Genomic DNA, 27,257 nt, shown 5'->3' on the forward strand with positions numbered 1-27,257 from the left:
TCTGGACTGGGTCCTGTTCTGAGGCTGCATCCTCACAGGTGGAAAAGGCACCCAGCACTCATGCTGCCCTGTGGGGCCTGCACTTGCATTCAACCCTGCACCTGCCCTGCGCCTGCCCTGCGGGAACTGGAAGAAGCGGCCTGGGCAGAGAGATCTGCTGCCTTGTGGGGGCCTCATCCCGGTGCTCCTGGCTCTCTGGGGGGAGGGGAGTCTGGCTTGGCCTTTTCCGGAGCTCTGTTTATTTCCTCCCTGGGAGCCACTTGCCTTCCCCTGGGCCTGTGCCCGTGCTCTGCCTGCCCGCATTGTGTCCTGCATGCTGTCTGCATACATGCTCTTGACAAAACCTGCTTCTGTATTTCTTTTCTCTCTCTCTGGAAAATTGCTATTTGAAAGTTTACCGGAAGAAATCTCAAGTCCCAATCAGACTGTCAGAGCCTTTATGCTGATCACGGAAGAATCATGGTTTTTTTTTTCTTCTCATTCAAATTCATAATTCACAGATATGAAGCTGTTTGTGACTAGGAGATAAAAACAGTTTTTCTCAAATTAAGTCTTTTTCTGTTTGTTTGTTTGTTTGTTTGGGGGGACCATATTTGGCAGTGCTCAGGGATTACTCTTGGTTCTGCACTCAGGAATGACTCTTGGAGGGGTTTGAGGAAACCACATGGGATACTGGGAATTGAACCCAAGTCCGCTGCATGTAAGACAAGTGCCCTACCCACTGTACTATCACTCCAGTTCTTGAAGTTCCTAAATACTCACAAAAACACTAGTTGGATCTTACCTTGGGCAGCGGCTGCTTTCATTTCTAAGATACTCTTTGATTTGTTTGGGGCCACACCCAGAAGTGCTCAGGGTTTGCTCCTGCCCTGTACTCAGGGGTCACTCCTGGCTCTGTGCTCAAAGGACCATGTTCAGTGTCAGGGGTTAAAGTGGGGTCAGCCACGTGCAAGCTCTGACCCATCTCTTTCTGGCCCTCTAGGATCTACTTTGATATAAAAGTAACTACGCTGTCATCCCAAGTGACCTTACAGAGAAACATCAGTGCATTCTAGGTCACCTTTTATGGGGAGGTGACACTAGGGGCCATGCTGCTGACAGAACACATTTTCATGCTGCATTTATGTTTGAGTCATCAGAATATTTACTGCTCTAAGAAAAGGAAAACAATCAATAAAGAAATGTTGCTCAGAACTCGCCCCAGTGCTGTCTGCAGGGCTGGTGAAGTCAGGCCTTGCTTGTGCCTGCTATAAAGTAGAGCCTGTTTGGTTTTAAGGTATAACAAGAAGTGATCAAACCCAGATGCTTCTCTAAAATTATATTTTCAGTGCATGTATATGACTGTTGCAAAGTGTGCTACATGCTAAAAATATTTCCCTTTGTAGGCCAAGGGGATTTCAGACTGCATTGAGGGCCGCATCGATCATATGGTTTTTCTTAAGCGTGTTAAGGTGCCCTGGTTGTTATTAGCCCTCACTCTATAATAGGACATTATTTATGCCCCAAACCTTCACAATTCAATTCTTCTTTAATTTCAGCAACTTTATTGGCATGAAAATGCTTGGGAGGGAGTCCAGAGTCAATACAGCACGATGGGACTGCATCCCCCAGGCAGCACGTGATACCCGGATTGGGCTGGAGAGGTGGGAGCACCTCTTCCCCGGGCCCCTCTCCCTGGGAGGATGCTAAGCCCAAGCACAGCAGCTTCTCCTGCTGCTCGTGCTCATCCGATTTCTCGGCTGCCTGCTGCCCTTACGCCCACTGTCACTTCTCGTGCCTGTGCAGCCAAGCAGAGAGAAGGCCCAGGACTCTTCCTGGCTGCAGTTTTACTCAGCAGGCTTCTCCCAAGTTCTCACTGGGTCTCTTCTCAAATTGTGTTCCTTCCTCACTGTTACTGATTTGCTAATGAAGGCAGTCTTCCTTGGTATAAATCTCCGAGTGAATTAAGGTGCAAATGGGTCACTCAGAAAACTATACAGTCTACTACATATATATATATGTTCTATTATATATTTGAGCTGTTCTAGCATATGTTTTAGCTATATATTATTTTATAACAAATTGTACTTTTTATTTAATTTTTTCTCTTCCCGTCAAGTGCCCTGGGCATACTGTGTACAGATTCAGATATACAGAGTCATGGCACAGTGGGGAGGCACTTGCCTTGCGCACAGCTCACCTGGGTTCCATCACCAGCATTTCATAAGATTCCTGGAGCCCACCAGTTGTGATCCCTGAGTACAGAATCAAGAGTAATTCTGGAATACCGCTAGGTGTGGCCCCATGTACCCCCCACGCCCTCCCAAAAAAGGAGTCAGACTCTCAGAATGAATGAAAGGCTATCGTTTTATTGAATACGTTTGTAATGGCTATTTACTTCTTTTAGTGCTCTATACGATCAACATTATTGTTATTCTTATTTTATAGATGAGGAAGCTAAGAATCAAATCTCTCCATGCTAAAAGCTAAATTTCTGAATTTTTACATGTTGGGTTGTTTTCAGCGGGGGCGGGGGGAATTGTTTGGTTTTGGGTTTGTATTTTGGGCCACAACTGGCGGTACTCAGGGGTTACTCCTGGTAACATCTCCGCACTCAGGAATTACTCCTGGTGGTGCACAGGGGACCAAGGGGATGCCACGGATAGAAATTGAGTCACCTGTGTACAAGGCGGGTGCTTTGCATACTGTACTGCACGCTGGCTCAAGGCAATGGTTTTAAAGTCAAACAACTAGCAAACGCCACCACGGAAGCCTGCCCCATCCCTTCCCTCAGCCACGGGCCGTGGTGCTCGGATACTGCCACAGCACTGCCTGTTCAGTCACGGTGACTGCGGTGCTCACTAGGGCTCAAGCACACATATTTCCGTTTTAGATTAGCTGCTTGCCAGTGTGTGGGAGTCAACCTTCTCGGGGGCAAGCTCACACACACCCAGAGCTCCTTGCTGTGTCAGGGCCTCAAGAGCAGGGTTGTGAGGCTTAGAATCCTCGCACAGTGCAGCACTGGGCACTGGACCCACTCCCCCTCCAGGATGGGTCTGTTAGGAGGAGCCCCCTCCTCACCCGCTGGCTGTGGTTTTCTGATGTCTTTTCCTGTGGGACCGGGTCACACCTGTGCCTGAGTGAACAATGCAGTGGCACCAAATTTCTTCTTGTGATCTGCTGCTTGTGGTGCTCAGTCGCCAGCACCACAGGGAGGTGAGCACCGTGGGATATGGCCCCGAACAAAACTGAATAGAACAGTAAACAAGAGCAGGTCTATTACTTTGAGTGAGATGGGACCAGAAATGGAATCATGGCCTTGAATCAGGCCTGTGAGAAGAGTTCTTGCTTCTTTGTGCTCACCATCTTGTGGCTCTTACTTGTTGTGGCTTGCATGTGTCTTTACGTCCCTATGCTCCATCCAGTGGCATCTGTGTGGTGGTGGAATGAGGCATTTTAACATGACGTCACAGCTCAGCTCTGTTGGAACCTCTAAGAATTTACTTACACTTACGATACAAGACCAGCTTTTGTTTCTGAGGGGAAAGAGGAGAGGAATCTGTGGTCACTGTCACTTTGTCCTCACGGTAACCCTGCCAGGCAGTAGCTGGTGTTAGCTCCAAGCATGGGCTTAGAGAGGAGGTAGGATGTGTGAGGGCCCAGAACTTCCAGGTGCAAGGTCAGGAGCGTCTAGGTTTCTGCTCACGACTGGCTGTTTCCCAGCATCACATGCGGTTTTGGACCAAGTTAAACCACATCCATAGACTAGAAGATGAAAGCAGAAATGGCATCTTTTATGGTATATGTATGACTTTTGATGCTCTTGGATTTCAGAGAGCAGAAAAGCAGTGTTCAGCAGGACAGCAAAACTTAGACTGGAATGTTTACACTATAAATTGAAATAATTATAGGCGCAGAAATGACCTTAGAAGAGTGTTAAAGAGATTCTAACATAACTGATTGTGTGTGCATATAAATGAACAAAGTATATTCTACAATTCTGCATATCAAATGGTATTTATGATGAGTCTAATAAAACTCTCACATTGTTTGTGGTTCTTTTCTGTCCCTCATGCTGCCGAGCACAAAAGCTGCATTGTGAGCAGAAGGACGAGGTTGATCCCTGGTAGAAAGAAGTTATGTTTGGTATCTACAGAACAATGAGCGTTTGCTGCTTGGCAGATCGATGTTGGATCGAGTTCACATTCCCCAGCTCCTACTCTCCCACCCACTTGCAGAGGGAGAAGCAGAGCAGAGAGAGGCAGGAAAGATCCATTTTGCACAGAGAAGAGTTGTGAGCTAGGGCTTTCCTAATACGGCACGGCTGTGGCTGGCTAACATTAAACATTGATTCAGTCCATTGCTGGTGGAGCCATCAATAAAAGGAGAGTAAAAGATTAGCAGCCAGTTCATCTGGCCTCTCCCATGGTTTCCTGGAACACTTATATGGATCTGAATGTTCAGGAACAAACATTCACTTTTCTCATGTATTATTTATATTTGAAAGCTCCCCCACCTGCTTCAGTTGGGTTGGATTTTACTTTTCTTACCTCCCACACTTAGTCTCCCTCTCTCTCTCTCTCTCTCTCTCTCTCTGTAGTGTGTGTGTGTGTGTGTGTGTGTGTGTGTGTGTGTGTATGTGTGTGTGTGTGTGATTGGAGACCTTCTCAATAGAAGAAAGATGATCTGATTAATCTTATTTGCTCACTGTGACTTTATTGGGTTCCTTTGGAAGGACAGGCGGTCAGGAACCCAGTCTAAGTACCAAGGTTGTATCTGCTTTTTTGGTTTCATTTTCCCAGTTCTGGGAACCAAACTCAGCGACTGGTACTCAAAAAGCAAGTGCTCTGCAGCTGAGGGATATTCCTTGCCCCAAGTCAAAGTTTTCCCAAAATAGGCTTGCTGGGCCAGAGAGACAGTCCAGGAGTTTAGTCACTAGCCTTACGTGCCTGGGATCCTGTGTCCCCAGCACCAGGCAGTACCCTGAGCACTGCCAGGTATGGCCTGACACAGGGTTCCCACCCCCTCCCCCCGCCAATAATAAACATGCTAGAAAAGAATTTAGTTCTCCTGGGTGGGGGAGGCAGAGGGTCAGCCTCCTTTTAGACCCCATGGGTACACTGTGTGGGCACACTCACAGATGCCACCACCACTCCCTCTTAGGGGACAGCAGAGCTGCCCTATTTAGGTGTTGTTTAGAATGCTGGAGAATCAACACACGTCACTGCTTTCAGTTCATCAGAGCTGACATCATTGTTTCCAACTCATCTTGTGTAAGGCAGTTTGCAAGTAGCTCCCCTGTTGTCTGTTCTAAACTAGGAAGTTTGGAGTTCAAGTTCCCTGAGACCTACCCTCGGCTGCTTCGTGCAGGGAGTAGAAGCCACGCACACAGCAGAGTCAGTGTGATTGGTACTTACTCTACCCAAATTCTTTGTTTTAGTAACTTATTTTAGTCACTATGATTTGCAATTTTACAGCAATGTCAGTGGTATGGTCTCATATACAAAATATTCCAACAGAATTGCCTCTGCCACCATTGTCTCAGGGCCAGCACCGCCCCCAAGACCCCCACTCCCTTTTCATCACCATGCTATACACTAGTTCTCAGGGTCTGTTGCCTTTGGTCATTCGTTATTCCCCTACTATGTCACTTTATATCCTGCATATGAGAGAAGCATTCTGTGTTCGTCCTTCACCTTCTGACTAACTTCTCTTAGCCTGATACTCCCCAGCTCCATCTACATAGTAGCAAATTGCATGATTTAATTTTCATTTACAATTGAGTAGTATTCCATTGTGTATGAGTACCAGTATGTACCAGAGTTTCTTTTTTTAATGTAGAAGTACTGCTATTTATTCAGCCATTTATTAAGCTGATTGAAGTAGGCATGAACTCTACATTACTTTAAAAATTTTTAATTGAATATTTATGAGATAGACTATTACAAAGCTGTTCATAATTGGGTTTCAGACATCCATTCTTCCACCAGTGTACATTTCCCACCACCAGTGACTCTGTTTCCCTCCAAACATCTCCCAACACCCCACCCCTGGGGATTTACCCTCACCCCCAGCCTCCCTTGATGGCTGGCACTTTCCTTCTTGCTCTCTCCTTTTCCATTTGTGCATTAAGGTTCACAATACAGGTACTAAGAGGTCATGGTGTTTGTTCAGGACATGCAATGTTTTTATCGGGATAGTAAGACTGAAGTAGCTTTTTAACTGGATGGCAGCTTTGGGGTGTGGATGTGACTGCCAAGGATTCCAGAAGTACAGGGAGGTGGGGTGGGGGAGGTAGCCCATTCTGACCCCGAGAAAGCCTGGAGATTTCAGTCACAAAATCCACAATACCTGAATTTTCAGCAGATTATATCTCGGTGAGGTCCGTCCTGAGATGTTGGAGTCAGGCCAGGGATATGGCGGCGATTTGGGATTATGGAAGCAAGTGGCTGCTGGGGGCTCTGCTTGGGTAGACACAGGTGAACCCACCCCCCTCCAATTTACCCCAGTCTGTTCAGCCATGTACAGGTTAGAGATTAACTATGGCTTTTGATCTCTTTAAAGATTTATTTATGGGTCTCTGGAGCAAGGCCAGTAGTAGATCTTCAGTGGTAGTGTTGGAGTTGGTTTGTGGGGGTGACTGCCAGTGTTTCCAAGAGTATTGGAAGTGGGTGTAGGTAGCCGTTCCCAACTCCAAGAAAGCCTGGAGATTCAGTCACAAAACCTGCATACCTGAATTTTCAGCTGATTATATTTTGGTGAGGTCTGTCCTGAGATGGTGGAGTCAGGACAGGGGTATGGTGGCGATTTTGGATTGTTAAAACAAGCAGCTGCTGGGGCCTCTGCTTGGGCGGGCTCCAGGCTGTTGTGATTTTCCCTGGTCTGTTCAGCCATGTGCGGGTCCAAGATTAGTTGAGGCTTTTGATCTCTTTCAAGATTTATTTATGGGCCTCTGAAATAAAGATGATAAATGAGCTTGTATGGCTGAGCCAGAGGTGGTTTGTGGGTGTGGCTCCCACACACCTAACTTTTGGCTATTTAATTTTTTGGTAAACTTGGTCCCAAGTTGTTGGGGTCCAGCCAAAGGCACAACAGCAATTTTGAGGTATCAGGAAGTCTGAAGGCACCTTCAGGCTGCTGATGCACTCGCCTCACAGGTGCAGGTTGACCTGCTGGCAGCACCATACCCTCTGTACCACAGTTTCTTTATCTGGTCTTCTGTTTTTAGACATTTTAGTTGTTCCCAGAATTTGGCTCTTGTGAGTAGTGCTGCTCCTACTAGTAGGAGGAGGAGGAGTATGGATGTCTTTTATGAATAGTTTTTAAGTCTCTGGTGTAGATGCCCAGAAGTAGAATTGCTGGGCAATATAAAAGCTTAATACCTAGTATTTTGAGGTATCCATGTTGTTTTCCAAAATGGTTGAACTAGTTGACATTCTCACTGCAGTCAATGAGGTGCCCTAGTTCTTGCCAGATGCAAAATGTTTGTCTCCAGGAAATAGGTAGCTACTAACAACATCATTATAACACCATCTATGGGGAGGTGAATAAGAAATATCACCCCACATATGTCACCTTTCATATCGGCATTGACACCATATTCTCTGAAGATTTACAGATTTTTATCTGGGTTAGGACCCAGATTTGCATTGTCTGTGATTCTGGAATAAACTCTGAAGAATCAAATAACTTCTACTTTCCCTTATGTATTGTCTTGAATCTTCCATTTTATTTTAGGGGTGTGTGTGTGTGTGTGTGTGTGCGTGTGTGTGTGTGTGTGAGAGAGAGAGAGAGGGGGGGAGAGAGAAGGAGGGAGGGAGGGAAGGAGAGAGAGGGAGATAAGGAGAGTGATGATAATCTTTTCCAGAAGTTGATCCCTGGATATAAATTATGGTAAATACTATCCTTGCCTTAAGCACCAATGTGGTTGTCCCTGAGCACCACCATGTGTGGTTCTGGTGTGGTCCTGCGCACCATTGGTCCCTCGAAGTCCCCACACTTCAGGCCATATCTGCCTATAGGAGCATCACTGGAAATGGACCCCTAGCACTATTGGCGGTGGTTTGTGGGTATGGCACCTATTTACTTATTTTGATTTTGGGACCACACCCAGTGATGCTCAGAACTTATTACTGACTCTCCTCTCACGAACTACTCCTGAAAGTTCTCAGGGGATCACATGGGATGTCAGGAATCAAACCTAAGTAGCCCACATACAAGGCAAATGCCCTACCCACTATACTATTGCTCCAGCCCATTCGTCCCTATTTTAACAGTGTCTTTAACAGTGTCCAATTGCCAGAGATATTAATCTACATGGTATGCAGTTTCATCTGGGCTTTGAGATTTATAAATCCCTCTAGAAGAAGGAGTGCAAGGGTTGTACAGTGTGAGGGGGCATACAGGTACCTGTTTTCTAGAATGACTGAATAATAAATTTCTATGGATGGGATTTTATTCCATAGATTATAATTTTGATTGGAAGTTGAGCTGCTCCACATAATAAGCAAATGTTGTAAAGTCAGTAGGTTATGCTAGGTGTTCCCTAAGGTCTGTTGCTGGAGTAGGAGTACATCTGAGAGGAAACACAAGAGTCCCAAGATTCACACTCTCTCCATCCTGAAGCTGGCGTGGAAGGAAGCAGCTGAACAGCCTGCATGCATGGAGCCATTTTGTAAACTGCTTAGGCCTGCACAGATGGGGCATTCCTGTTCTTTCTACCATGCCCGAGATTCTCTGAGATACTATATGTGGCACATTTTTATCCTAATGTCATGGCCCCTCATTCTAGTGCCAGGATGTTTCTTGGTTCTGAAGGCTGGGAACTTGGTCATCACATTCATCACACCAACCCCTCTTCCGACACCATGTGTGGCACTGAATCTTCACAGCTGTGTAGAAGTGAGAGTCACCAAAGGGAAAACAGTTAATACTTGGCAGACTCTGGATTCCAACCCAGACTGTCCTGTGCCCACATCCAGTGCCACTTTATCACCTGCTTATGTGACTTTCCTGAGGACAAGGATCGCTTCAGTCAGTTGCTGTGTGCAGGAACAGGAAATCTCGTGCTGGACTTTGTGGTGGGCACTCAGTGTGTGAAAATCATACCACCTTGTAAGGGCATTCTCCATGGAGCCTGTCAGACTCTCAGTACCAAAGGAGAGGAAATACTTGGCTTGGGGTAAAATTAGTCTTGTGTAAAGTTTGAATTATACTTTTTTAAAACTATTATTTTCTTTACATATTAAAGTAAGACATTAAATAATGTAGCCTTAGCTTCAACACTTCACTTCCAAGTATTTCTAACAGAGATAAGCATTAGTGTCAAAACTTTCGAGACCCTAATTCTTCTCCCCAAAAGGACAAATAAAATGAAAGAGAAAAACAGGAGTCAGAGCAAGAGTACAGTGGGTAGGGTGCTTGCCTTGGATGAGGCTGACTGGGTTCAATTCCCAGCACTCCACCAGGAATGATACTTGAATACGAAACCCAGAGAAAGCCCTGAGCACCACTTTCTCAAAACAGAAAAAGAAAAATCAGTAATTTATTTACCCATACATCCTGATGTCTAAAATAAAGGCAGCTTCCAAAGCAAATATAACATGATATAAATAAAATGAGAAAAATTAAGCCATGTGAAAATGATACGGACAAAAAGGTGGTGCAGGAATTCAGTAAGCATGCAGTAGGTGCACCCTGGAATTCCTGGGATTGACTTGTGGTGACATATGGAACTTTCTAGAAGATAGATGACAGAATACAGTGTTTGTGAGGTCGAAACAAACGAACTGTGTTAAGTCCATCTGTTCTTGATGTTGATACAGAGAATTTTCCCTGTGGATCCACCCTAGAAAATATTTTTTTTTATTTCATGGGAGGGGACAATGCCTAATGGTGCTCAGAGATTCCTCCTGGCTCTATGCTCAGGGATCACTCCTGGCAGGAGTGGGTTACTCTATGTGACGCTGGAGATCTCTCTAGCTGGGGTGCCACACGCACCTTGCCCACTGTCCTATCTCTCTGGCTCCAGTGGGACTGCCTCTCACATATTTCAGTGAAGTTGGATGCTTCTCATCAGAACATAATGTGCTCAGAGGATCTTACTGAGCATCAGAGGCGGTCCAGTTCCCGGGACTATGTAGATCCACCCTGGTCCAAGATCTGCTATCCTAGTTATCAGGGAACTTAAATAGCAGAGAAATCTGGTGTGTATGTGTGTGGTGGGAGAGGAGGGGATGCATGCTCTAGGGCTCATATAGACCTTAGTGAATAGGGGCTAGGAGAGGAAGAACTAAGACTGCTGCCTGAGATAAACTCAGTAAAACAGAGTTCAGTCAGGATTGTGATTACTGAGAGGAAGCTGCTGCTCTTAGTTGCAGACAAAGCATAGGATGATTTGTTTAAGCTCTGTGTGTGTGTTAAATTGGTGTATATATATTTTATATCCCCCCCCCCCCCCGGCCCCAGTGGCAGGGATCAAACCCAAGGCCACTGCTGACCTATGTTTTGGTCTTAGAGTCTTTTCTTTTGTTCAATGTTTTGGGGGATCACAGCTAGTGGTTCTCAAGGACCATTCCTGGCTCTCAGGAGTGATCACTGATGAGTGGTGCCAGAGAGTCTAACCAGAGATGGTGGGATGCAAGGTAAGTGCCTTAGCCCTATACTATCTCTTTGGCGCCTGTATTTTCTTCTTTGAAAAATTGGACTTTATGAGGCCTTCCACTTGGAGGTCCATCTGGCAGGGTCATATTCTTCAGAAAGAAATCATGTGTTCATTCTTGCACAGACACAAAACAGGCAGGCACATATATTCCTAAAATACAGAAAGGTAACATAAATGAATGCTGTAAAATAACAGCAAAAATTAAAGATATAAACACCTGATAACTTTTCTCCTAATCCTGACTTTTTATTATTTGAAGCTTAGACAGACCTTGATTTTATTTCCAGATTGTCACCTTTTATTTTATTTTGAGTACATCTGGGCTCTAAAACCCTTTCTGGAAACTTCTCCCTCTTGTTTGGAATTCAAAGGTCTTTTACTTTTTCTGTTTTCATAGAGGGTTAATGTTCCCCCTGCTGTGCCCAAGGGCCTGTGGCCTTCCCCCCTCTGGCACAGTTGCTCTGGCTTATTCTTTAGCCCTTTGGTTGGCCAGGAAAGCCGGAGCTGCTGCTCACTCCTCAGATGGAAGCTGGTCCAGTAGCAGAAGCAGCAAGAAAGGGCCATGTTCACATTACCAACAAGAAATGTATCACTCTAGTAAGGGAAGAAGCTTAACTAGGAGGAGGAGGAGGAGGAGGAGGGGGAGGAGGGGGGGGGAGGGGGAGGGGGAGGGAGGAGGAAGGAGGAGGAAGGAAGAAGAAGAAGAAGGAGAAGGAGAAGAAAACAGAAAAGGTTTTACCTCCAAAAGTAATTTTAAACCTCTCGGTTCAAAGGCTTTTATTATAAAGCAGTGGCATTCCTCTCAGCCTCTGAGATTGTCTTCAGCTATTGTAAATTGCTCTGATAAGTGGATTTCTTAATACAGACATCCTTTCAAAACTTGCTTCTCTACTATATGAGACATTTTAAAAGATATAATTCAAATGAAAAACAGGTGTTCTCAAAGATTGATACAAAGTGCTTTCATAATATTCTTTCCTTACTCTGGGGCCACACCTGGCAGTGCTCAGGGCTCACTCCTGGCTCTGCACTTAGGAATCACATCCATTTAGGATGGTGCTTAGAGGACCCTATGGGATTCTGGGAATTGAATCCTAGCCAAGCAAGGCAAGTGCCCTGCCCAACTCCTCATTATATTCTTAAACATAGTTAATCAACTAGTCATCCTAACCATATATTTCCAAATATTTTTGGGTTTTTTTTTTTTTGGCGGGGCCACATTTAGCAGTAGTCTGGATACCATGCCACACTGGGGATCGAACCCAGGGCTCCTACATGCAAATCATGCACTCCAAACCATTGAACCATTTCTTTTCTTTCTCTTTCTTTCTTTCTTTCTTTCTTTCTTTCTTTCTTTCTTTCTTTCTTTCTTTCCTTCTATGTTAGGAGTACTGCAATTTATTCAGCCATTGAGTAAGCTGATTGGACTGGGCATGAACTCCACATTACATTTTTAAAAAAATTTTTTAAATTGGATATCCATGAGATAGACCATTACAAAGCTCTTCATAATTGGGTTTCAGTCATACAATGATCCAGCACCCATCCCTCCACCGGTGCATATTTTTCACCATCAAGCCCCCTGTTTCACCACCACCACCCCCCACCCTCTACCCACACCCCCAGGCTCCCTCAATGGGAGGCACTTTCCTTCTTGCTCTCCCTCTCCTTTTCCTTTTGTGCATTATGGTTTGCAATACAAGTGCTAAGAGGTCATGGTGTTTGTTCAGGGCATCAGTATTTTTATCAGGATGGTAAGGCTGAAGTGGCTTTCCAATTGGGTGGCCGCTTTGGGGTGTGGATGTGACTGCCAGGCTTCCAGAAGTACAGGGATGTGGGGGGAGGTAGCCCATCCCGACCCTGTGAAAGCCTGGGGATTTCAGTCACAAAACATGCATGCCAGAATTTTCAGCAGATTATATCTTGGTGAGGTCTGTCCTGAGATGGTGGAGTCAGGCCAGGGGCATGGCAGCAACCTTGAATTGTGGAAGCAAGTGGCTGCTGGAGGCTCTGTCTCAGCGGACCCCTGGCCAACCCACTCCCCCTCCAATTTACCCCCATCTGTTCAGCTATGTGAAGGTCTGAAATTAACTGCGGCTTTTGGTCTCTTTTGAGATTTATGGGTCTCTGAAATAAGGCCAATAAATGAGCTTGTATAGCTGAACCGGAGGTGGTTTGAGGGCATGGCTCCCACATACCTAACTTTGGTCATTTAATTTCTTGGTAAACTTGGTTCCAAGTTGTTGGGGTCCAGCCAAAGGCAAAGCAGAAATTTTGGGGTGTCTGGAAGCCTGAAGTCACCATCAGGCTGCTGATGCACTTGCCCCACAGATACAGATTGACCTGCTGGCAGCACCAGACCCCCTCGCACCATTTCTTTGTCAAGAATTCCAATTTTGGAGGTGGGTGATTCAGACTCTTCCTCACAGTACTTGGGGCTATTCCTGGTTCTTTGAGTGCTAGGATGACATGGTCGTACAGGGAATCAATTCATACAATGAGGCGCATTTACTCTCGTCTCTTTCTGGCACCAGATTTCCATTTTTAAAAAAATAGTCTTTCTCCAATTACTCTGTACCTTAACTTCATCAGGACCAGCTCATGCTGAAAAATACTGTTTGGGACAGCTGGAGAGATAGTACAGAAGTTAAGGTCCTAGCATTGCATGTGACAAACTGCCTTTTGATCCCTGCCACTGCATATGGTCCCAGGAAGGACTTCTGAGCACAGAGCCAAGATTATCCCCTGAGCACTGCCAGATGTTGCCTACCTCACCCCCGGACAAGAACTGTGTTGACATCATATTGAACACAGTAAAAAGTACTGATATTTTTATGTGCCATATAATATGTTACTGTTTCATTCTAGATTGGATCTAGGTCCTGTAACATTTTGGGATAGTTGTTGTTGTTATTATTATTATTATTATTATTAATTTCTAGTTTTATTATTTTAAGAATATCAAAGTAGGACTATCCCAGCAATATAAATTGCTATCCCATGATCCTTTTTAAAATGCACAATTCTGAGTTCTTCACATATTAAGCTATTTTAGTTAAGGAACAAATGAGTTTATACAATCTTCACCTGAAGATCACTCCCCTTGAAATTCAGTATTTCATATGTTCCCTTTTCATATACTTATTTACTTGGTATATTACTGAGCAGGAACTATGCGTCAGATTATTGTTTTGCATTGGGTCGCGCCTTCAGTGCTCAGGGCTGCTCCTAGCTCAGGGATCTCTCCTGATGGTGGTGGTGGTGGGGACCAGATATGCTGCATGAAAACAGTGAATTAACTCCTTCTCCTCTCTCCAGCCACCAGGTTGAGTTGGGTTTTTGTTTTTTTCTTTTCTAATTGAATCCCCTTGAGATACACAGTTACAAAGTTGTTCATAATTGGGTTTCAGTCATACAATGTTCCAATAACTGTTCCTTCACCAGGGTACATTTCCCACCACCAAAGTCCTCAGCCAGGCAGTTTTTAGCGGCTGGACACCCATCAAGACAAAACAGAACCTCCTTCTTTCTAAACCTGGAAAGTTCACTGTGAAGATAGACTTTCAGTAAATTTATAAAAATATTTAAAAGCGCTATAATAGGACTATCCAACACAAAGGGTGACGTAAATTAGACACTTTGATTAACAAGAATATAGAAAATAATGTAGCAACAAACAATATAGCTGAGTGTAGCCAATAATAACAGCCATGTGCAGTGTTAATAGGAAAGTCCTACATTAGCAAAGGGAAACTGCTTTCTGCACCTTTCCTTTTTTGGTCAACTACTCTAAAAAAGTATCTTAATTGAAAAAAAAATTAAAAGTAAGCAGTTATAAAAGATAATAAATTTTGTGTGTGAGGGAGGTGGGTTAGGACCACATCTGGCAGTGCTTGGGAGGCTACTCCTGGCTGATTCCCTATTAGGCAGCCTGCAAAACAAATATTTTAATCCCTGTCTCTTTGCTCCTCCACCCACAAAGATAATCATTTTAAAGAAAGTGCAATGCTAACTATGGAAAAGAATAAGAGACTGGCATCATTTGGTTTGGGATGTGGCAAAAGGTCCTCTTAAACAGGGGTTCTTCAAGCCCAGAGCTAGAAGGGACCAGTTGACCAAGAAGAGAAAAGAAGTGCCCAGGAGTGCAAAGTGATAACACCAGCGTTATCTTTCAAGGCACCTCCTGGCTTCTCTGTGAGGGGTGGATTGTGGGTAAGGAAACTCTAAGGAACAAGAAGCAAAAAGCATAAAGTTAGAGGAGGCACTTAGAATCCACCCCAGTCTCTGCAACCCACTCTGAGTAGTAGCAGAGATTAGTGACAGGAGGATATTTTCTTTGCTCAGCTGGTGTTAGAAATTGTTAAATTTGAGTTAGCTGGGTGACAGGGGAAAGGGAATGTTCAGTGTGTGTGTGTGTGTGTGTGTGTGTGTATACCCAGATGAGGACTGTAGTGGGTGAAACCATGCATGTAACTTCGCAGTAGTAATAACGTTTTCATAGAAGTCTCATAAAAATTTGCAGAAGTTATAGGAATATGTAACAGTTATCTGTAAGTTATCTATAGTAACACATGCAACTGGTTTGCTGGGATTTACTTATTTATTTTCTAAAACTGTATGTTTAAAAATCGTTGAAAAGTCAACAAAAATGGCACTTACAAAAGATCCATTTTGGCAGGGCACTGTCATTTCTATTGATTCTGGAACTTTTACAAGCAGCATGGAACCTTAAGTAGTTGAAAGTTTTTATTTCAATTTCCAGTTAATTATAAAACTCCCCTCCTCATTTGTAATTTTACCTGCCTCTGTGAATGTGCACTCGAGATTTTTCACATTATTAATTGCTCACTGTACAAAAACAAATGAGTCAGTTGGACATTATGTATGATTCGGCAGGACTTTGATAAACCTTTAGCAAATGAACATGCATTTTGCAGCATTAGCTAATAAAGCTAATCTTATTTAGCTAATAATGCCAGAATGTATTGACTTTAGAATTTGATTTATATATATTTTATTTATTTGGTATTCCTGGAAACACATTAAGTAAGAATTCCCCATTTAAGCAACTTGTTTATTTTAGGAAATAGAAGCACATCAGCACTGCAGTTCTAAGTAGCCGGGTAATGAATTTGGAATGAAGGGATAAAATAAAGTTCTCCACTCTGATGTCTCCATTAAGAAGCTCTCCTTTGTGTAAAATACTCCATGGCCAAGTTGCTTCTATTTAAAGGAGTGAGTCTGATCTTGGCTTTGATCTGCAGTGTTTGATCTTGAAAGAAGGATGAAGTACCAATAAAGAGAGGGCGAGACAGATTTTCCTCTAAGAAACGCGATAAAGTTAAAGGGCTGGTCGGGATCAGCACACACGGGGCGACCCGACTCTTGTCCCGAGACCACCACCGTGCGGTCGGGCGACCACCCGCGGGGAGGGGTCTGTCGCGCGCCGCGTCGGGGCGCGGGGGACACCTGCGGGCCTCCGAGGGGCCCGGGCGCGGGTGGGAGACGCGTGGGTCGGGGGAAAGACCCCTTCCAGCTCCCGGGAGGGCCCGCGAGGGGCGTTTCCCGCCTCCCCCGCGCCGTGGGGTCCCGAGCCCCTTCCAGGCGCGGGGCTGGGCGGCCGAACAATGAGCGCGCGGGGGCGGCGGGCCCGGCGCTGCGGCGCCTTTAAGGCAGGCCCCGCCCCGCGCCGCCGCCCGCCCCTCGGCCCGCGACCCCCGTGCGCCCGCGCCGCCTCTCACCTGCGACCCCGCTCTGCTCTCCCGCAGCCGCTGTTCGCCGAGCGCCGCGACCGGGCCGAGTGCGGCCTCGAACGGCAGGTGCGGGCCCAGGTGAGTGGCGCGGGCGGGGGCCCGGCCGGCACGACGCCCCGCGGCCACGCAGGCCCGAGACCCCCCCGCGCCCCGCCCCGCCCCGCCCCGCGCCCCCGGCCCCGCGCCCTCCGCGGCCCCCGAGCCCCAACCCGCGTCCTCCGCGGCCCCCGATCCTCGCCCCGCGCTCTCCGCGGCCCCCAGCCCCGCGCCCCCGCCCCGCGCCCTCCGCGGCCCGCGACCCCCGCCCCGCGCCCTCCGCGGCCCGCGACCCCCAACCCGCGCCCTCCGCGGCCCCCGGCCCCGCCTCACCGCCTTGCGCCCTCCGCGGCCCGCGATCCCCAACCCGCACCCTCCGCGGCCCCCGCGCTCCCCGCGACCCCCCGCCCCGCGTCTCCCCGACCCCGCACCCCCTCCCCTGCGCGCCGCAGCCGCGCGCGCAGTTCCCCGCGCCCACCCCCGCACCCCGCCCGGGGGCCGGAGCCCGCAGGCCTGGTCTGAGACGCTCCGTGGTTCCGAACTTCAGGCCGCGAAATGGATCCGCTGGAACCGGGGACCCCGCAAGCGGACGCGGGGTGAGCCGGAAGCAGCCCGCGGACAGGTAAGGCCTCAGCGCGGGTCAGAGCCCGGGGGGATCGTGACTGCGGGGCTGGCTGCGGAATCGCGGGCCGGCGAGGCCGGGGGTCCCCACCGCCTGGCCGCCCTGTCCTCCCGAACGGCTGGGGTTGGTGGGGGGCTCAGCGAAGACGACCGCGGGGGACGCGCGTCCTTGATTCCGGCGCATCGCTGGGGTCAGCTGCGGCGGGTGGGGAAGGCCCCGGTGAAGAGGGGACCTTCGGAGTCAACCCCCACGTCAGTCCTCCGGGGGTCCTGAGCAGCACCCTCCTCCGGCTCCCCCGAATCGCTCCCCGGAATCGGGAGAGAGATGCCAAAAGAAGATCGCGCTGGGGGCAGGGGTGGTTGACTTACATGCAAATTGGCTTTTCAGAATTTAGAATTTCAGTGTGATCGCTGAAGTTTGGACTGCCGATTTTCCCTTGGCATTGTGTTGTTAGAATGTTTTTTTCATGGTATGGGTTTGTCAAGTAAGGTAAGTAAGCAGCCTGTTGTTTTCTGAGGGAACACTCACAAAAGTGAATGCTTTCACAAATGACCTAGCAAATGGTTTTTGTTGTTTTTGCTATGGATTTTGCTGTTTTTTCCCCAAGACTTCTACAGCTTAAAAAAAAAATGTATTTTATTCTTGGTAGCACCAAGGGATTAAAATAGCACGGTGGTGTTTCGCTGCTGCTAGAGGTCTGATGAATCACTCCTGATTCTGAAGCCAGCCTCATCGGTGTCTCACTGACCCTTGCACAACCACACCTGGAGAGGGTGACACTACAGTTTGAGAGGGCTTCTGGGGGTGCACACGCAGCACCTGAGAGTCGTTAAAAGACATTTAGTTCAACCTTTAGGAAGTTACTTCTCATACTTACTCTCTCCTCAGCTCCTAGTATCATGTGTATCTCTCCTGGCCAGGGGCATGACAGCTTGTGGCCCACTGTTTGAGGGTAGAGATGGGAAGGGAGGCTAAAAGATGAGGATTTCAGAGTTGTGTGGGGAATGTTACCTGTACCCCATTTTCCTTCTGCTTAGCCGCTGAGTGTTCGCTCAGTTTGGCTCTGGGCCTCGGAGCCTGATGCTTGTGTGCTGGTGAGTGCGGAGTGTGGGCCGCCTGGTCTAGCCAGGAACAACCGTTGAGACACGGAAACTATTTCCTGACTGTTAGCTCAGAGCCCCAGCAGGTTCACCCTTTTGCCCTGATTGTCAGTTCTGAACACAGATCGAGTTCTGGGTGGTAACGATTATTCAAATCAAGGTCATGTGTCCACCTTTCGCTATGGTTTAAGCCTGTTAGCAGGAATCCGGGCTCGACCCTGTGCTGCTAGGAAGTTGCTTTTCCCAGCTTGCACGACGCTCGATTTCTCCTTATTCGTACAGCAAAAATATCTTTGTACAACATTAACACAAATCGGTGGCATTTCCTGCTTTTAATGCCATATTACTATACCGTCGAGCCAGGCCGCCTTCCTGGGAGGGGCCCGTTTTCCAGTTTGGTTTCTCCTCTATCCTGTTGCTTCGGTACCGCCTTTGTCTCAGACATCGCCCATTTTCTGCCTTCAGCAGTCTGTCCTTCCTTACCTGCCAGCCCCACAGAGCCAGCACGGTCCTGGTGGTGCGAACCTTGATGGGTTCATAAGGTTTCTCCTCCTGTTTGTAGCACAGAGGAGCTTCTCACCCTGCTTACAGGAAGCAGACAGTGGGGCCTGCCCTCTGCTAGGGCCCTGGCCCTGGATCATTATCGGGACCGTCTCTTCCCAGACCAATTTCCCCCACAAATCAGAAAGTTGCTTAAGAGTGGGACATGGCTGGGTATAATTTAAAGCAGTGGTTCAAGTTTTCCGAAGGGGAAGCGAAGCCGACTTGTTCTCTGCTCAGCTGAGGGTTGGAACAATGAAGTGAAGTGATTGAGTCCTGGTGCTGGCTAGCCCGGCAGGGAACTCTGGACTTAGCACCTGTTTCTCACTGAAACAGCCACCACCAGCTTTCTCTCTGACATTCATTTCCCTCTCATCTTCAACTTTTAGTCCCTTTTTTCTACTGACAGAGCTGAATTTCCTTATACTGGTTTCGTGTATGTTTGTATGTGCATGTGTCGTCTCTGTTTTAAACTGAAACTTACTTCTCTACTTTGTGTATTTTCTTGTTAGGGTTTCTTTTCCTTCGTTTTCAATCATTTCAAGTTCACTTTGTTATTTGTAGTTTAAATAATTTGTATCACAGAAAGGCAAAGGGCACATGAACACGGAATAATTTTGTTGGTTGCCTCCGATTGTGCTGTAAACAATAGTAATCATAACAGTGGATTATGGAATGTGTGTTTCTAAAAATAATAATAGGTGAGATGGGATGGGGTGCAGGCACTTGTCTTGCATATGGCTGGCCCTCATGTGACAGTTCCTCATGGACCCCTAACACCACAGGGTGTAGCCTAACCCCCCTCTATGCCCGTTAAATTGAAATAATAATAGATTTTATTAAGTCAGTTTGGGAAGAAGAGCAAACATTTTATCCCTGGTTTTATTTTTAACTGCTTCAAAGATTAATACAAATTTTCCATCACATTCAACGATTAAGGAATAATTTTATAAATATGTACACAGAAGTATAAAGTTTGAAGTTCTATTATCAGTTTAAGAATTAGAATATTTTATGTGATTGTGTGTTTGAAGAAACTATGTGTATGATTCTTTTAGTGAAATAAAAAATTCTCAGAATCATCAGCAGTTCTCAGATTCAAAAGAAGCTCCTTTCAGCGTATTTGGTAATATACAGAGAATAAATTTTAAAATACTTTATTTGCTCATCCGTAGCTGTATTTGGTAACTCAGAAATGTTCATTGGCATGTTTCATAAAATAAAAAATCAGCAGTATTAAAGTATTGTAAGAGGTCTTGGAGGGTTAGATTGCATGTTTTCTGTTAGGAGTAATCATTTTTCCTAAGACGCAGTGGTTTCCAATAAAGCTTCACCCTGATTATTTTCCTTCAATGTCTGAACGGCTGTACTCTTGAGCATGAAATTGTTGAAAACATGGTGAACTTTTTCTTGAATTATCAAGTAAACATAAAACCCCTAGTTGATTTACAATTTATTTATAATTCTCTTAAATTTCTGGAGTATTTTTTTCTCTACATTTAAATTTTTTTTGTTATTGTTCTTTGTGTATACATGATATCGAGGTAGAATAATTCAGAGAAAAATTTTTGACATTACAGGTAAAACCCAACTTGGTTTATGAGTTTGTAGCATGTATCGCTCTTTTCAAAATTTTCTGCCTTCTAAGAATGCTTTTGTTTTTTGCTTTTTGGGTTACACTGGCGATGCACAGGGTTACTCCTGGCTCATGCACTCAGAAATTACTCCTGGCGGTGCTCAGGGGACCATATGGGATGCTGGTAATCGAACCCTGGTCGGCCGTGAGCAGGGCAAAAGCCCTACCCGCTGTGCTATTGCTCCAGCCCCTAAGAATGCTTTTATTGCAATTCTAGTATAGAAATATTGAATGTGATAAAGGTAAGTGCAACATTTTAAGCGGTTTAACCAAGTGCTTTCTTGCCGCTTCCTTCCTGACAGATGTCTGTCTCACATTTGCTTTGTAATTTCTGCAAAATAGTATGTAAGATTCTAAAATGTTACCTGGCTTTTTCTTAGACCTGTAACAGCAACCTGTATGAGTCTGAAATCAGCAGGGCACCACACTGGCAGAAGGGCACACGGGAAGCTGGGGGTCCATGGCACTGAATCTGGAGCAGCATCGAAGTCTGTCCAGTTGTGGGATGAGGGGTGGGCAGCCAGCCCATCTACGCACCTGAGGCAGAGTCCTGTTAGTGGTTCCCGGGCATTGCTTGGTGCCTTTGCTGCGTTCTGAAAAGTGCTCTTTCCCCATGAGAATTCATAACTGGCCGACATTTATATAGCTGCAATCTCTTACAATAGCGTCATTGATACTCGATCTTCAAAGAAAAGCTTTATGGATTCCAATGAGTCACAGCTCCAGGCAGCAGCCAGCCACCGGCTCCCACCCTCCGTGGCTGCGAGGGGCTTTGTGTCCTTCCTTCCACCAATTGTGCCTTGCGATGATGCTGCCCGGAGTGATGGGGATGGAGGAGTAATTTATTAAAAGTAATTGCAAAAGAGCCAGACAGAAGGAGTGACTGCAGTACGGTTCATGGGCATTTTGTTACTCGATTGCTCAGATATTTGGAACATGGTCTGATTTGTGGATTTTTTTCATTCCCCCCATGTAAATTCTAACAAATACATAATCTATTAAAATTACTGTTGACCCAGGTCTCAGGTTAAATAGTTTCACGGGATCAGAGTTATTTTCCCTCTTTTAACAAAACGGATTCTGTGGGCTATAGTACAACATACAGGCTGCTTTCCTTGCATGCAGGTGTGGTGCTTGCATACCGCCCTTGGGTCGCACTCCTGCCTCCGGTGCTCACACCCAGACTGCCTGGTTGTTTTATGCGCACACACAGGCTCATGGGAAGGTCGCACTGCAGCTGCGGGGTCACTCATCTCTCGGTGCAGCGTGTGGCGGTAGCAGGGTTTAATTGGCGTGTTGGCGCGAAACACGTGCTTGGCTATACTGTACTGAGATCACAAGCTTTGTGGTGGTGGCAGGAATTCTGCGCAGTGGCCCTTGGGTGGTGGGGGCCATGTGTGGTGGTGTAATTTGGCAGTGCCCGCCATTGGACTTGCAGTCTTGGGCTTGCAGGCACTTTGACACCCAGCCATTCTGGTGCCTCTGGGTTTATTTATACTCAAGGGTACAGTTTAAGAAGTTTTGAGACTTCTGAGTGTACCGACTTCCTTCCCATTTTCAATAAGCATAATGGAGAAAATGAGAATACAGTCACCCACTTATCCACATGCATTACTCACATGTTATAAAAAGAACCTTTGAATGGAACAATTAGTATGGTAATAGCTAACACTTGTCATGTGTCAGGCCCTGTTGTGAGTGCTTTACTTACATCAGCCCATGTACGTGTGCTGTTCAAATCGTGTCCCAGACCTTCAGTATGGTACGAGGGTGTTGTTCATAAAGTGTCAAATATTTTGTGGCAAAAGTCGAGGTATGAGTAGATCAGATCCTTTCCTTAGAGAAGAAGACTGCAAGATTCTGAAATTCTTTTTTTTAAGACTATTGGTAGTCCTAGACCATGAGCACAAAGCACATGTTTTGAAATTAGAGTGTATTTTGGAAACAGTTAAAAATGTTCAAATACTGACACTTTTGTTGATTTTAGTATATTTGATACCATGAAAGATGAAAGCTACTTAAATATAAAGCATGAGTTTGGAAAATGCTGAGCAGAGAAAGGTTTTTTTGACTTTTTCATGACTTCTAGGAAGCGTCAGTTATGTTCCTGTGACACTGCTTTATTTGGAGAGTCTCCTCTTGCACATTTTAATGCTCTGCTGATTTGTGTTTGCTCTCAGATGGTGCTCATAAACTGCATGAGTTTAGTAGCACCTACTGGCTTCAGTGTAGGTTAAGGTCTTTTACCACTTCCATTAACCTTCTGTTTTATCAGGCGGTCTCTAGAATGTGCCATTACGCTCATCCAGCATCTGTTTTATTTATATTCCTGAGTATATTTCTGGCTCTCTGCACATGGGGAAAATAATGTTAAACCCAAGCTGCCCTGGTCGTGTGTCAGGCCCTGAGGAGCACAGGCCTCAGCTGCCGCATACCCTTGATGAGTCAGGGAGGGCCTGGGAGTGGCTGACTTAGACAGCCAGGCCTTGCTGTCACACCAGAATGTTGTCTGTTCAGATCTTTGACAATTTCGCTCCTTCATGAAGACATATTTGTAGAGTTTATGTACTCCTTGTGTTTGTCCTATCTGCTTTCATTTGAAAATCCCTTTAAGAGACCAACATAGACCTATTTACATCTATTTTAAAATTAATTTTCCTGTTCAGTTTTTGATATGTTTTTCTTTTGCCCATTTTACTGGCATTTAGGAAGGTTTATGGGGTTTTTCTGTCGTATTTTCTTTTTCGCCTAATAACATTTCTTACCTGTTGTACATTTTTTTTTACCTCTTGTGTAATAGAGATTCCTTTCTGGGAACAGTAGTAGTAAAATTGGATGCTAAACTCTTCTTGCCTTTTTTTTTCTTTTAATCATCTAGCAAAACTATTATTATTTTACTTCCAGATTAATGCCTATAGCCCAACTGAACTGTGTTTTTCATATACTCTTCCCTTTCCTCCTTTTCATAGCTGTACAAGATGTTAGCTTGTAGACATTACATTATATACTCTTGTTTCTTTTGGGGTCACAGCCAGCAGTGTTCAGGACTTACTCCTGGCTCTGTGCTTGGGGGTCACTCCTGGAGGGATCACACATGGGTTGCCAGGGATTGAACCCGGCCAGGTGGGCCATATGCAAGGTAAATAAATGCCCTACATGCTATACTATCAATATGGCCCTATTCTATACCTTTGTATATAAAATCGCTAAATTTGGGACTTGGAGCAATAGCACAGCAGGTAGGGTGTTTGTCTTGCACGTGGCCGACCCAGATTCGATTCCTCTGTCCCCCTCAGAGATCCCAGCAAACTACCGAGAGTATCCCACCCACACAGCAGAGCCTGGCAAGCTCCCCATGGCGTATCTGATATGCCAAAAACAATAACAACAAATCTCACAATGGAGACATTACTGCTGCCCGCTCGAACAAATTGATGAACAACGGGAGGACAGTGCTACGGTGCTAAACTTGGGACAAGAGAGATAACCCAAATTACTGAGCATGTACTCCCTCCCCACCCCTCATGATTACTCAGCAGTGCTCAAGGATCACTCCTGGTGGTACTCAGGGGACTGTAGTGGTGCTAGGAACTGAACTGGAGTCAGCCACTTGCAAGGCCGGTGCCTTAGCTATAGGGTCTCTGGCCAGTTAACGTGGGCCTTTCCTGCAGGGGCTGACACTGAGCCAGGAGTGAGTAATGAGCACTGCCTGGTGTGGTCCCACCCATTAGAATCCCATAACCAGCTCAGTTATGTACATAAACTCACTCAGTTTGAATTTAGTACTCCTTTGAGGTTTTTGGAACATGCGTTGGTAGCTTTCTCAGAAGAGCCGAAGGCAGTTGCGTTTCCTGAGTTTACGTGTGTGTTTGTCCATGAACGTCAAGAATTGTTTGTCCTTGGCTCATATCTGTTTTTCCTCAGAGACATTAGATATGCTCCTCCCTGTGTGTTGTAGAAAATTGGATAGTGATCTTGCTTCTTTTCATTCAAGTTTCTAGGTCTTGTCTCTTGGATTTGTTGCTGGGGCCATACTCAGTGGTGCTCAGGGATCACTGCTGGCAGGACTCGGGAGCACGTGGTTCTAGAGAGTATGCCTGGGCTCCCGCTTTCCTTTTATTCAAGTTCTAAAAATGTTACTCTGGTATGTCTGATCAGATTCAGTTTTTGCAGTTGTTACTTGGCTTCTGAGGTTTCTGGTTTGTGAAATGGAAATAACAATGACTTTTTTTGTTTTTGTTTTTGGTCTGCTGACTGGGTGAATTTGAAGACCAAATGACATACTGGATATAAAGCACTTTCAGCTTATTTTACTCTTTTCCCACTGTTTTGAAGTCCATTGTTACAAATATTGACATTTTGTATGTTTTTTTCATTTGAATTCCCTTTTTGTTTTGGTTTCCAGTCACACCTGTCAGTCCTGAGGGCTGCTTCTCACATCCATGGGGTAGGTGGTTGCCCCAATGGTGCTCAGGGGACCAGCCACCGGGGACGCCTGTCAGTCGCTTCCCTGACCCTCTGAATTTAGCAGAGGGTCTTGAGGCTGTTATCAAACTTCCCAAGTTCCATATGGTAAGCAGACTCCGCCCTCATGAGTGGATAACTGGATTAAAAGGGGTCTGTATGGGTTTAGAAAATACTCCTTTTTATTACAGATTTATTAGGTGCCAGTTACATTGTGTTGTTTCCAGCCTTGACATACACGGTTACTGCGCCCACCGCAGTGTCCCTGCGAGCCGGGCCCGGCCCAGCCAGCCTGTGCTTCCAGACGCCTGTTGGCCTACCTCCCATCTGTGTGTGTGTCCACCCCCCCCCCCCCCCCGCGCCCCTCCGGGTCCCACGCAGCACCTCATCCGAGCTGATAGGAGCAGGGAAGAAAAAGTTACAGGAGTGTATGTTTTCGAGAACAAGGAAAACTTGAAAAACCAAGTTAATCTTATTGCCAGCATGTCTTCTTGATTTGTTGCACTGTGTAAGAATCTCCTGGAAAATACCAGGGAAACAGGAGATGTTGTTTCAGAACATGGCAGATAAAACACAGACCATAGATCATTTAAAGCCGCATTTGACAAACCCAGCCTGCATTGCACAAACCAAGACCATGAATATATGATGCGTTTATTTATTTATTTTTTTGCAACTCCCTTGGGCTGGGTTTTCCTGCTTGGACCTTGGTTGGATACAACCCCCTTTCCACAGGCAGGCTGGTTGCTGTGCTGGGAAATAGTGTCATGAACTGAGTCCATTTTAATACTTCTACCTGAGTTGTAAGCCGAGGTAGAGGTTTGATTGATTGATTGTGTGTGTGTGCGTGTGTGTGTGGTGTTAGGTGTTTAATTGGAATATGTGATTTAAAAACATAAATTCATCCACGTTTTGCAGGTAAGAATGGAGTCCATCAGCAGTTGTGCTGCTGTGTAGGAGTCGGGAGGGGGGAACCGGAGCCGACCCCTCCCCAGTCTGGAAGGTGCTGTCTGTGTCTCGGCACTCCTTAGTAAGGACTGCGTGTGTGTAAAGAGAATTATTTACTACACTGCAAATTCAGAACATGAAAACCATGTGTAAAAAGTAACACAACAATGCAAATAATTCTCAAAGAGTTTATGATGGATATAAAACTATAAAGAGCAGAAGACAGTTGCGTTAAGCCAGTACCAAAGAAGCAAGCACAGTTTCAGCAGCTGTTCACTGGAGACAGTTGGAACTGGAAGAATGGAAATCCCTTCACTTTGGGCTGTTTGTGAAATACTTCTTCTTCTTCTTCACTGGAACTCAGCCCTTTTTTGAGACCACATGCAGCAGCTGTGAAGTTTGTGTTTTCCTGTGGCCTGCTAAGGTGGGGTCAGAGTGTTATTTAAGTGGGGGCTACTCTGAATTTGGAATATCAGTTCAACTCTTTCAGGCTCTCTGATTTTTTTTTTTTAAATTTGCCTTGTCCCTCGCCCCCACTTCGTTATCCTGTAAACCTTGGATTTTGAGGAAGAATGAGGAATCAGAGTGTTTCAGAATGAGACTTGCCCACTTGTGATGTTGGTGTGTTGTATTTTCTCATTTAGAAAGAGAAGTACATTCCATTGTGTTTTTTAAAAAAAGGGTATGACTTACCTTTTTTACTTTTAATATCTTACTTTTGCTAAATAAAGAAATTTCATTAAATGGAAGGAAGAAAGGTATCCAATGTCAGAGAGAATGCCGGCTTCCCAAGAGAACGGAAAGAACCCACCCAGGGAGCAAAGCGAAGGGGTAAAACACCTCGGTCCTTTTCCCCATGATGCAATAAAAATACTGAGACACGGGGGCTGCCCAGTCCCATCACCGAGGGAAGATGGTCCTGATGTTTTCCTCCATGATTACTTTGAATTAGGGATCATAGACACTTAACCGTCCATAACTCACCTGGAGAGAGCTGTTGAGTTCCAAGGCAGTTCTCGTCCAAGCCAGTCTTGGCTGTGCTTTCACGTCAGCGCTTCTTCCTGCCATTTACGGCCATTTCCCAGCCCTACCCTGATCTGTAGTCAGCTGCTGATGCGTTGCCTGCCTTAATATTTGTGCCGTTTCTAGGAGTTTCTCATGCATGGAATCCCACACTAATCTTTTGCATCTGGCTTCTTTTGTTACAGTATTTTGCTGTTCAGCAGTGTTGCACGTATCAAGGATTCTTGATTTCAAATTTAAAAGTATCTGCGGTTGGGGGATGTGGGGGCCACTTCCACGCTCAGAGCTTCCTCTGGCTCTGCTCAGAGGGGTCACTTTTGGCAGACTCAGGACGGTGCGTGGTGCTGCCTTCCCTCCTGTCCTATCTCTGGCCCAATCTCTTTTTTATTATAAAGTGCTATTCCAGTGCGTGACTGTACTGCAGTCCATATCTCCATTTGTTCAGTGGATTTTCCACTCTTTGGGACTGTTAGGAATGAACGGCGCATCTCAT

The 27,257-nt window shown here is 45.9% G+C and overlaps 1 protein-coding gene across 5 annotated transcripts in view; it reads left to right on the forward strand.

Annotated features, from left to right (window-relative positions):
* AOPEP (aminopeptidase O (putative)) overlaps positions 1-27,257 on the forward strand; it is a 384,314-nt gene that overhangs the window by 304,854 nt on the left and 52,203 nt on the right. For 4 of the 5 annotated variants that reach the window (XM_056127530.1, XM_056127531.1, XM_056127532.1 and 1 more), the window contains exons 12-13: positions 16,411-16,473; positions 16,979-17,053. The exons of the other annotated variant lie outside the window; for it this stretch is intronic. In XM_056127530.1, the coding sequence (XP_055983505.1) occupies positions 16,411-16,473; positions 16,979-17,053 (138 nt within the window). The remainder of the gene's footprint in view (positions 1-16,410; positions 16,474-16,978; positions 17,054-27,257) is intronic. 5 annotated transcript variants of the gene reach the window in all.

The sequence above is a fragment of the Sorex fumeus genome, unplaced genomic scaffold, assembly GCF_029834395.1.
Source record: "Sorex fumeus unplaced genomic scaffold, SorFum_2.1 ptg000063l, whole genome shotgun sequence".
Lineage (NCBI taxonomy): Eukaryota > Metazoa > Chordata > Mammalia > Eulipotyphla > Soricidae > Sorex > Sorex fumeus.